Consider the following 12,500-nt stretch of genomic DNA (forward strand, 5'->3'; position numbering starts at 1 on the left):
CCACCATTTGAGAAGCACTGGCTATATACTTATCCTTATCCAAATACAGCTCCGGAGAAAATTAAGAGACCAGTCTGGAATTTTCTTAAATCTTCATTTCTACATTACTCGATGGAAATGCTCTTAATGACAATATTTTCTGGAGGGAATTTGGTAGAAATGTTGTCAGTAGTTTATAGAATAAAACCAAAATGTTCATTCTACTCAAACATATGCCCTATAAATAGTAAAACGAGAGACATTGAATATTTGGTGTGGTCTCTTAATATTTTTCCAGAGCTGTATATACATTTGTTATCAATAGGCTACAAATCAAATTAATAACCAATATCATATAACTTTTTCTATATTGTTTGGTTATCCCTTTTATAATGCATCTTCAAAATGCCTACCGTCTGGACACGGTCTACCATGGAGCACTGAGATTTGTTACTAATTTTAAAACCTTCACACACCACTGCTCTTTGTATGCTCAAGTTGGATGGTTTGCCCTGCCCACACGCAGACTCCATCATTGGCATATCCTTATTAGAGCTGCAACGATTAATCGACGAATTGATTATTAATCGATTATTAAAATAATCGCCAACTATTTTGATAATCGATTAATCGTCTTGAGTAATTTTTTAATAAAACATTTCCAAATTCTCTGATTCCAGCTTCTCAAATGTGAATATTTTCTGGTTTCTTTAATCCTATTATGACAGTAAACTGAAATATGTGTGTGTTTTGGACATAATACATTTGAGAACGTCAACATGGGCTATGGAAAATTTATCAACATTTTTCAGCATTTTCTGACATTTTACGGACCAAAACACTAATCGGTTAATAATCGATTAATCGAGAACATAATCGACAGATTAATCGATTATCAAAATAATCATTAGTTGCAGCCCTAATCCTTACTTATAAAACCATCCTCGGTGTTCTTCCTACATACCTGCAGAAGTATGTCATTCAGAAAAGCACAGGAAAGTATCAGCTCTGCTCTGAGGACTTGTTTTTACTGACTGTGCCTACAGTCCGTGGGAAACTTGGGAAAAGGGCATTTTTATGCTGCTCCTTTTTCATGAAACCAGCTGCAAAATGCGCTAAAACTTAAAGACCTACTTCACCGGTTGGAATATGAAGGTGTATTGAACTCGGAGATCATATTTAGTATAAATGTGCAAAAAAAAAATGAAATCGGATCATCTTAGCCTGAGAAAAGGCAGAAAGAGTGTTTTATGGTCTCACTGTCTAACCCTACAGTTTCCTTCTTGTGACATCACAGTAAGGGTTAGGATTAACAGGACAGCTGGGCCAAGGGAAGACTAAGGGAAGACTGAGGGAAGAAAAACCTCATTCATTATATTATAATAGTTATTTTATAATGATAGAACGCTGGTTCCGTATGGGTGAAGTATTCCTTTAAGGAGCTGGTTTCTCTAAACATGTTCAAGTCCTTACTTAATGATGTTGAAGCTCTTCTGTCTGTACATGCTCTGAGTGTGTTTGAGGATGTTCTGACTGTGACTATTTTTATGTTCTCTGTTGTTTTTAAATGATTGTCTGTAACTCCGGAACTGTGCTGCTGCCTGTGGGCCAGGACTCTTTTGTAAGAGAGATTTTTAATCTCCATAAGACTCTCCTGGTAAAATAAAATAAAATAAAATAAAATAAGATAAGATAAAATAAAATAAAATAAAATAAAATAAAATAGAATAAAATAAAATAAAATAAAATAAAATAAAATAAAATAAGATAAAATAAAATAAAATAAAATAATAACAATACACATAATGTAATATGATAGCCTATACATATATGTTACATCTTATATACAATATCTAATTATGCATTCAATAATATACATAGACACAGAACTGTTTTACCTTTTATTTGTAAATTTCTTTCTATATTTCTTTGTCATTGAAAGTCTGTTTTACTGTTGTGAATTTGCAATAAAATAAAAAAATACCCTGCGTTCCAATCCCCATACTTCCATACTATTTAGTACGCCAGAAAAAGATTTAGGATGTCCCAATACATGCACGTCAATTGTAGTATGCTTACAAAAAACACATAAATGCCCCACTAACTCCAATTGGATTATTCGTCTTTATTCTTGACATTTCTCAACAAAGAATTTAAAAAATCTTCCTTATCTGATTTTTTTCTCTCTCTCTCCTGTGGCCCTAAAACTCTTCTGTACTTTAGTATGTAGTGTAGTAAAAAGAAAAAAGTATGTGATTTGGAACGCAGGGCTAGTCTATCAAAGACTGTTGTACTGTTGTGAATTTGCAATAAAAAAAAATAAGTGTGACATAATTCAATTTCAAAATAAAAGCCTGTGATTACGTCGTGGTCGTATTGCGTATTTTCTCCACCGGAAGTGCCTCATCTGTGTGTTTCGGCGCCGGGTCACGTCACGACTCTTATTTTGACACTCGCCCTAGAAATTACCCCTAGTCAGTGGTGGTCCCTTTTATTTAACTCGACACACACTATTCGCGGTGGTGGCAGCACTAGCTGTGAGTGAGAGAGACTGAGGGAGGGATAGAGAGAGGGAGAGAGAGTGTGTGTGTGTGTGTGAGAGAGAGAGCGCTGAGAGAGAGTGAGTGTGTGTGTGTGTGTGTGTGTGTCTACAGTGGACCTATTCCCCGGTGAAAAAAAAAAAACACCGACCCTCGCCGGCCTCGTGAAAATGCCTGAACGCCGCGTGTGAAGCTCGTGCAGATAGATAGAGAGAGAGAGAAGGAGAGAGAGAGAGAAGGAGAGAGAGAGAGAGCTAGCCTCGGTCGGTTGGTCTCCAGGCAGGTTCACAAGGAGGAGGAGGAATATAGACGGCGGCAAGGATGTTGCAAGTTTTAGCTTGTGGCGCCGTAGTTTTCCCCGGTCTTTTTTTCGCCTTCAGGAAGATCCTACCGTGTGTGTTCAGGCACTGGAGCGATGCCGACGTTGTGCTTGTCAGCGAGAGGTAAAAAAATAATTAAATAAATATATATATATCACCCCATCACCCTCTCCTTTGCCTACCTAACCTAGCTAAGATGCATTCATCCCGACCCTTACACGTAGCGCAACACATCTAAACCTTTTACTAAACATTAATGACACCTTGATGTGCTGTTTCGTATTAAAGAGCATTTGACTTGACCTTGCTTGCTTACTGGCTTTAAGCTAGTGTGATGAGATTCCCTGCTGTACAGTTAGCTTAATGTGCTCATAGGCTATATATATTTATTTATTTTTCTTACCATTGATTCTGACTGAATTACCCTCCTATTGCATCTTATTCGTTAATGGATTTTTTATTTTAGTGCTTGGTTTAGCATCACCTTAAATGTGCAGTGTAACTGTAATACATCGGAGCATCTTTAAATCTTAACATGGGGCGATTTGCGATGTTCACAGCTAAAACTATGGGTCCCTGCAGGAATCAAATATGAATGCACACAATTGACTAGGTCTTCAATCCATCATCTTTCATATGCAGTAAATGGTCTCATCCTAGCATGTCATTTAGTGGCTTGAATATATAGAAATTGGTCTGTCTTTGCGAGATGTAATCATGCAGAAAGTTGTAGTAGCATCCATGTTTTCATGTCGGTTCCCATCCAGCTAGCATTTCTGGGACATCATTAAAAAAATAAAAAATAACTAACCCTGCGTTCCAAATCACATACTTTTTATTTTTTACTACACTACATACTAAAGTACAGAAGAGTTTTAGGGCCACAGGAGAGAGAAAAAAAAAATCAGATAAGGAAGATTTTTTTTTCATTATGTCAAGAATAAAGACGAATACCTCTAAAATGCTATTGGAGTTAGTGGGGACATTTATGTATTTTCAGCATACTGCAATTGACATGCATGTATTGGGACATCCTAAATCTTTTTCTGGCATACTAAATAGAAGGGAAGTATGGGGATTGGAACGCAGGGTACCTTTCATCCACCTGGGGCTAAGATGGGACGTTGTTTGGGGTGGGGTGGGGGGGTTAAATGCATATAACAAGGAACAATAATCTCTGTTTGGATGCCTAAACACTTATACACACACACACACACACACACACACACACACAAAAATCAACTAAAAAATTGCAAAAATAAATCATATTAAGCTGTATATGACAGTGGGTAATATGTACAGTAAATGTGGATAAAATTTGTGGGGCTAACCTAGTAGGAACACTAATGAACACTGGTGCAACGTGTACATTCTTGAAGACCTACTTCACCAGTGGGAATATGAAGGTGTATTGAACTCTGAGATCCTATGTAGTATAAATGTGCAAACATTTTAGAAATCGGTTCATCCTAGCCTGAGAAAAGGCAGAAAGAGTGTTTTATGGTCTCACTGTCTAACCCTACATGTGTGACATCATACATGGAAAAAATGTAGGGTTAGGATTAACAGGACAGCTGGGCCAAGGGAAGACTGAGGAAAGACTGAGGGAAGAAAAACCTCATTCATTATATTATAATAGCGATTTTATAATGATAGAACACCGGTTCTGTATGGGTGAAGTATTCCTTTAATAGGGAAATTTGAAAGTGACAGTAGTATGACATACATCTTACCTATTTGTGTTACTGACAATGTGGCATTGTTGTAATGTTGAATGTATTTTTTTAATTTTATAAATCTTTTGTGTGGACCTCAAGAATAATAGTTATTATTACTACGGTTATAACTAATAGATGAATGAAATACAATGTGAGCAAACGGCTGGTTCCAAATAAGCAAGCAAACTTAAATCAACCACTAGCCTACTACAATCTGCAGACACTCTTCAGTAACTTTTACATCTCGGTGGTATTGAGTTGCAAAGTAAGTAATAATTAATAGTGTGTGTGTGTGTGTGTGTGTGTGTGTGTGTGTGTGTGTATGTGTGTGTGCATGCCACCGTGTGACACACACACACACACACACACATACACACACACACACACACACACACACACACACACACACACACACACACACACACACACACACACACACACACACACACACACACACACAGCTCAGTTCAATGCTCATTTGTAGGCTGTCACTCTGGCTAATCCTCCCGTTCTGAGCTCCAGGTTTGGGGCCGACTACTGCTGAGTTGAGCTATGCACTGGAACACACACTACTGAACCCTAGCACCCAATAACAAGTTACAACGCTGCTACCAATTCTCTGACGCTCATAAAACGAAAATAAAATGTCGTTCTACTTACATACAGCTCTGGAAAAAATTAAGAGACCAGTCTGGATTATTCTTAAATCTTTATCTCTACATTACTTAATGGAAATGCTCTTTTATGAGAATATTTTTTTGGTGGGGAATTTGGTAGAAAAGTTGTCAGTAGTTTATAGAATAAAACCAAAATGTTCATTCTTACTCAAACATATGCCTATAAAAAGTTAAAACGAGAGACACTGAATATTTGGAGTGGTCTCTTAATTTTTTTTCTCCCAGAGGTGTACTGTCCTTAGCCACGGGGCAAAAAGGGGGAGGATGTGGCTAGGATTTTTTTTTTTAATTTAGCCTGTGAAATCCTACTGAATATAGTCTCTCTGTCACACAAGTCACAAGTTTGGATCATGCAAAGGTCTCCGATTTTGGTGGAACAGTTTCAGCGGATTGACCAACCCTGCGTTCCAATCCCCATACTTTCTGCTATTTAGTATGGTAGTGAAAAGAGATTCGGGGCGACTGTGGCTCAGGTGGTAGAGCGGGTTGGCCAATGATCGAAGGGTTGGCGGTTCGATCCCCACCCTGCCACCTTGTGTCATGGTTGTTGTGTCCTTGGGCAAGACACTTCACCCACCTTGCCTTGTGTGAATGTCGATAGTTAAGCCTGCTATCGGTGTGTGAATGGTAACGTGTGAATGGTAACAGGTCTCCCTTGAAAAAGAGTCTCAATGGGATTTACCCGTATAAATAAAAGGTTAGATTTATGTCCCGATTCTTGTGGCCATATTTAGTATGGTTCGAAATACCCGGATGCCTACTACATCCGGCAGAGACTTTTAGTGTGGAAATCAGCATGGTATTTGGGTGATTCTGACCCACAATCCAGTGCGCACCGGAAGTGATGTCACATCCAAAATGAACCGGACAGGAGGCAGTTAGTAGTAAAACTAGTAGTGGCATGGTATTACGTCTACGGTGCCCACTATCTCTACCATTGTGTCCTTGAGCAAGACACTTAACCCCCAAACTGCTCCAGGGGCGCTGTACTATGGCTGGCCCTGCGCTCTGACCCCCTCTGGAGTGTGGGAACTTGAGAGGGGAGATGAGAAAAGACACATTTCAATGTAACCAACCATTGACTAATAAAGTAACTTAACTTAAAGGGATACTTCACCCATACGGAACCGGCGTTCTATCATTATAAAGTCGCTATTATGAATGAGGTTTTTCTTCCCTCCGTCTTTCCTCAGTCTTCCCTTGGCCCAGCTGTCCAGTTAATCATAACCCTACATAGATAATACCATGTGTGATGTCACAAGATTGTACTGATATGCATTTTCATGGTTTGGCTATTTCTGTAGCTGTGTTGTAACCATTTTTTTTTTTATGTAAGTGACCTGAAGAGGATTTCACAAGTATCACACTGTGTAGATAACATTCTCTGTTTGCAGTACAAACAACACATTCACACAACAACACGTTAATAATCCTGACTCAGCGCAGATTAAAGATAATCCACACACACACACGCACACACACGCACGCACGCACACACACACGCACACGCACACACACACACACACACACACACACACAGTTGTCGAGAAGGAAACAAAGGAGAAAGTTTTTTTATTATACGTCACTGAAAAGTAAAGCAACCAGATAGACTCTAAAGCTCAAAACCAAATAGTTAAACGGATGAGAAGTAGGAAAAACTACTTTGCGATTCTTGCCACACATGTTTGACATTCATACAGCTCTAGAAAACAATTTAGAGACCACTCCAAATGTTCAGTGTCTCTCGTGTTACTCTTTATAGGCATATGTTTGAGTAGAATGAACATTTTGGTTTTATTCTATAAACTACTGACAACTTTTCTACCAAATTCCCCCCAAAAATATATATTTCTTTTTTAAAGATATTTTTTTGGCATTTTTATGCTTTATTGATAGTGCAGAGAGACAGAGGTGAAACGGGGCAGAGAGGGGAGTGACATGCAGAGAACGACCGCGGGCTGGAATCGAACCCAGGTCTGTTGCTGGGCCCGGCCCGAGAGGGGGACGCCCTACCAACTGAGCTAAGTGCGCCCCCCAAAAAATATTATTAAGAGCATTTTCATTAAGTAATGTAGAGATGAAGATTGAAGAAAAATCCAGACTGGTCTCTTAACCCATTGATGACGGCTGCTGCGCGATGCCACATTGGCTCTCCTGCCTGATGCTGCGTCGCGCAGCATTATTACTTTATCTAATTTTCATGGCATTCCCAGCATAGAATGCACTGTCATTGGTTCAAATACACATGAGGTGGGTTTTGTTGATTTTTTGAAGACCACGTGACCACCCAAAAGTTGTGTGGTTTGCCGAAAATCATGTCAATCAAAAAAATAAAAAATAAAACAAAATAATAAAAAAAATACGCCAGCTATGTCGGCGACAGAACAGTTAGTGGCGTTTGGTGCGCAGAATCAAGGTCTACTATAGACTACTGACGAAAATCACACAACACATTGCATCTATTTATTAACAATATTTAATAATTTTCTAATTCATCTAATTTTGACGATTTTTAGAAATATTTGTTGGTTTGTAAGCGCTAAGGGAGCATGTTTAACTAAAACCTGTGAACCTTAACTTTTAAATGTATTTTATTTCATGTTTCTATGTGCTACACAGGCTTAGATATTAAGGTTTTGGTAGACTTGACAATTCGTACTATTTTTTCAGAAAACCCTCAGGCATTAAGGACATGCATCCTAGATTGCCATAGTCATCAATGGGTTAATGTTGATGATAATGTTAAAGGCTCATTCTTGGAAAAATACTCTAAAATTATGAATCAAATATTGAAGTAGCTGCTTGTTCATTTCTTTAATTAATACTTCAGGGTTTTTCCTGGCTCATTATGGGCCTTTGGGGGGCGAGAACACGGAACAACTTTTTTGGGGTCGCGAATGCAACAGTAAAGGTGCAAAGTTTGTGAATTTTAAGAGCGGTGTGGGGTTGAGAAAGGAGAGTTTCCATGATCGTTTTATTACGATTATTTTGTTTTCATGATGGAGGGAAGCAGTAATATAAATTGAAATGCAATGCATCCTCCAGAACTACAAGAAGGAGGACTTGTATTGGGCTGAACTAGAAACACATTTGGAGAGGTTTTAAGTTGCTAAATATATTCTCAATTCTTGTCATTTTGGCTCTGGTGATTTTCCTTTGGGGGGAGGCATAAAACCACTTTGGGGGGCGCCAAATATTTCTCTATGCAGACTTATTTCAGTTCCGAGCAGCATCCATCTTATCCAAGATCTCCTACTATAATCAGCCTGAGTTGTACCTTGCCCTTGTACCCTGATAAAAAAAGACAGCCCTCGTTATCAGCTGGGTTAACTTCTCCGTGTGTGTGTGTGTGTGTGTGTGTGTGTGTGTGTGTGTGTGTGTGTGTGTGTGTGTGTGTGTGTGTGTGTGTGTGTGTGTGTGTGTGTGTGTGTGTGTGTGTGTGTGTGTGTGTGTGTGTGTGTGTGTGTGTGTGTGTGTGTGTGTGTGTGTGTGTGTGTGTGTGTGTGTGTGTGTGTGTGTGTGTGTGTGTGTGTGTGTGTGTGTGTGTGTGTGTGTGTGTGTGTGTGTGTGTGTGTGTGTGTGTGTGTGTGTGTGTGTGTGCCGTCGGTTTGTTTGACAGAAAATAGATAAAGGGAAACATAAGTGTCAGCAGTGATAACCTTCATGACTGTACTGACACAAAATACAGCTCTGTAAAAAAAAAAATGAAGAGATCACTCCAAATGTTCAGTCAGTGTCTATTGTTTTACTATTTATAGGCATCTGTTTGAGTAGAATGAAATTTTTTTTTTACGATATTTTTTTGGCATTTTTATGCTTTATTGATAGTGTAGAGACAGAGTTGAAATGGGGCAGAGAGGGGAGTGACATGCAGAGAGCGACCGCGGGCTGGAATCGAACCCGGGTCCGCTGCTGGCCGAGGCCCATGGGGGGGGACGCCCTACCAACTGAGCTAAGGGCGCCCCCCAGAATGAACATTTTGGTTTAAACTACTGACAACATTTCTACCAAATTCCCCCTTAAAAATATTGTCATTAAAGAGCATTTCCATTAAGTTATGTAAGAGATAAAAGATTGAAGAAAAATCCAGACTGGTCTCTTAATTTTTTTTCAGAGCTGGATATGTCATAATAGTACTAGTAGTGGCCGTGTTACTAGATTGAAGGGTTATCTGTTTGGAAGCGGATCTTGGCACCACACAAAACAAATAATATAAGAAAAGTATGGAATTTAATTTTAGTCATTTCACCATAAATGTGTTTGCATCCATGCGACTGAAACAGTTTGCCATTTTGCATTAATAATAAACAACGTCTAGGGAGTCTTTCGAGCAACACTTATCAGAAGTGGCGAGCGATCTTCAATAAATTAACCTTTTAGTTTCTACTTGCTTTTGAGTTCGGGCAAAGAGATTGTCATGGGTGGATGTAAGTTCTCCGACTGCTGGCTTCAGAACCAATTCATTTATATAATAAGCATCGAACTTATTTGTATTCGGATGTCAAAATATAGACTGAAAAATCTACAGAGAATCCTGAAAATTTGAGTCTGGAAAAGTACGGAATTTTTTTAATTGAAAATGTGTCGGAACCCTGAAATATAAAATCACAGTAACAGATGCCACCTTAGCATACACTTGACTTCACAGGGTTTTATTTGCTCTACTTCACCCGACACAATCTTAAGTCTCTCGTAGCCAGTTACCATATGCCTTCTTTTAATTTTAATTCTGCAGCAGTGCTCCTAATTATAAGGACAGGGGTGTTAGGATGGCTTAGAGGAAAGGTGTCCGACCTGTAACCATGAGGTCTCTGGTTCCTCCCAGTAACCATGAGGTCTCTGGTTCCTCCTCCCAGTAACCATGAGGTCTCTGTTTCCTCCCAGTAACCATGATGTCTCTGGTTCCTCCTCCCAGTAACCATGAGGTCTCTGGTTCCTCCCAGTAACCATGAGGTCTCTGTTTCCTCCCAGTAACCATGATGTCTCTGGTTCCTCCTCCCAGTAACCATGAGGTCTCTGGTTCCTCCTCCCAGTAACCAAGAGGTATCTGGTTCCTCCCAGTAACCATGAAGTCTCTGTTTCCTCCCAGTAACCATGAGGTATCTGGTTCCTCCCAGTAACCATGAAGTCTCTGTTTCCTCCCAGTAACCATGAGGTTTCTGGTTCCTCCTCCCAGTAACCATGAGGTATCTGGTTCCTCCCAGTAACCATGAGGTATCTGGTTCCTCCCAGTAACCATGAGGTCTCTGGTTCCTCCTCCCACTAACCATGAGGTCTCTGGTTCCTCCAAGTAACCATGAGGTCTCTGGTTCCTCCTCCCAGTAACCATGAGGTCTCTGGTTCCTCCTCCCAGTAACCATGAGGTCTCTGGTTCCGCCTTCCAGTAACCATGAGGTCTCTGGTTCCTCCCAGTAACCATGAGGTCTCTGGTTCCTCCCAGTAACCATGAGGTCTCTGGTTCGATCCCCGGCACCGGACAGGATCGTGTTAGTAGTAAAACTAGTGGTGGCTGCTATTACATCTACGGTGCCCACCATCTCTACCATTGTGTCCTTGAGCAAGACACTTAACCCCAAACTGCTCCAGGGGCGCTGTATTACGGCTGACCCTGTGCTCTGACCCCCTCTTAAGTGTGGTAACTTTTTTTTATTTATTTTTTTTATATATTTTTTGGGCATTTTTATGCTTTATTGATAGTGCAGAGAGACAGAGGTGAAATGGGGCAGAGAGGGGAGTGACATGCAGAGAACGACCGCGGGCGGGAATCGAACCCGGGTCTGTTGCTGGGCCCGGCCCGGGAGGGGGACGCCTTACCAACTGAGCTAAAGGCGCCCCCTTAAGTGTGGTAACTTGAGAGGGGATATGCGGAAAGACACATTTTAATGTAACCAACCATTGACTAATAAAGTAACTTAACTTTTTTGTATATGCTGCTTTTACTCGCAGGATCGGCCATAAATGACCATCAGCTATACACTCCCAGTTAACTTAAATCTATATTACTTCACGAACACATTCAAACAGTCCCTGCGTTCCAATCCCCATACTTCCCTTACTATTTAGTATGCCAAAAAAAGATTTAGGATGTCCCAATACATGCACGTCAATTGTAGTATGCTGAAAATACATAAATGCCCCACTAACTCCAATAGTATTTTGGAGTATTCGTCTTTATTCTTGACATTTCTCAACATAATGAAAAAATAAATCTTCCTCATCTGATTTTTTTTTCTCTCCTGTGGCCCTAAAACTCTTCTGTACTTTAGTATGTAGTGTAGTAAAAAGAAAGAGTATGTGATTTGGAACGCAGGGTAGATGTTAACTCTGTATTGTAACTCAATAAAGATGTGATGTGTAGTAAAGATTTTCACTTCCTCATATATAAAAGGGGCTTGGCAGTTGGCAGGGTATCGGATGGAGTCCAGTAAAAATTCATCCTTTAAGTTTAATACACTTCAGCAACCATCTCACTGGGCTGCGACTGTTTGCGACAAGTTGGGAGACTGCATTCGCGAGGGAGTCTCTAAACTGTCTCCAAACATTCGCTGGGGTCTCAATTTCCTCGCATGAGTCGCAGAGCCGCGCAGTCCTGTCGCTTGAATTTTGAACATGTTAAAAAAAAAGTGTGCGACAAATCTAGTCTCAAAATAGTCTCAGAGTGGTCGCATGTGTCTCAAACGCGTTGCAAACCCTTATCAATTTAGTTTCCGCGAGTCAGAAAGTGCGATAAATGTGAGACAACTGTGCGAGGGTTTGGCGACATATGAAACTAAATTGTGACTGATTTGGGACAAAAATGAGACTGCCATTCCGTTCATGCGATGCTCGCCAGACGTTCGCAAGACATAAATGCGACCTCCCGGCAAGTGTTGGCCAGGACATTCGCAAACGTGTCGTGAGGAACCAACTCAGTGAGACTGCAAGTGAAAATTGTCGCTAATTCGCATATTTTGTGCGACAAGTTGTGTCTCCAACTTGTCGCAGCCCAGTGAGATAGGGGCTTTAGCAGAACTGAATGCATTTCTTAAACTATGTAAATTGTATCCTTATATTGATGGGTTTTTTTTTTCCCTTTTGACCACACACACACACACACACACACACACACACACACACACACACACACACACACACACACACACACACACACACACACACACACACACACACACACACACACACCATTGCAGCTACAACAAGTAATGTTTCGTTTATGTATCAGTTTGGAATTTCAGTCCAGAAAAATTACAGAACAGTTGTATGATA

General features: G+C 40.2%; 1 protein-coding gene across 1 annotated transcript in view; it reads left to right on the forward strand.

The window, feature by feature from the left end:
* Nucleotides 1-2,840: 2,840 nt before the first annotated feature.
* tlcd3a (TLC domain containing 3A) overlaps nt 2,841-12,500 on the forward strand; it is a gene marked incomplete at both ends in the record, with an annotated part of 41,227 nt that continues 31,567 nt past the window's right edge. The window contains one exon of the mRNA XM_080040878.1: nt 2,841-2,962. Coding sequence (XP_079897004.1) covers nt 2,841-2,962 — 122 coding nt within the window. The remainder of the gene's footprint in view (nt 2,963-12,500) is intronic.

This window comes from Ammodytes marinus (assembly GCF_949987685.1).
Source record: "Ammodytes marinus genome assembly, chromosome: 14".
In the NCBI taxonomy this organism is placed as follows: domain Eukaryota; kingdom Metazoa; phylum Chordata; class Actinopteri; order Uranoscopiformes; family Ammodytidae; genus Ammodytes; species Ammodytes marinus.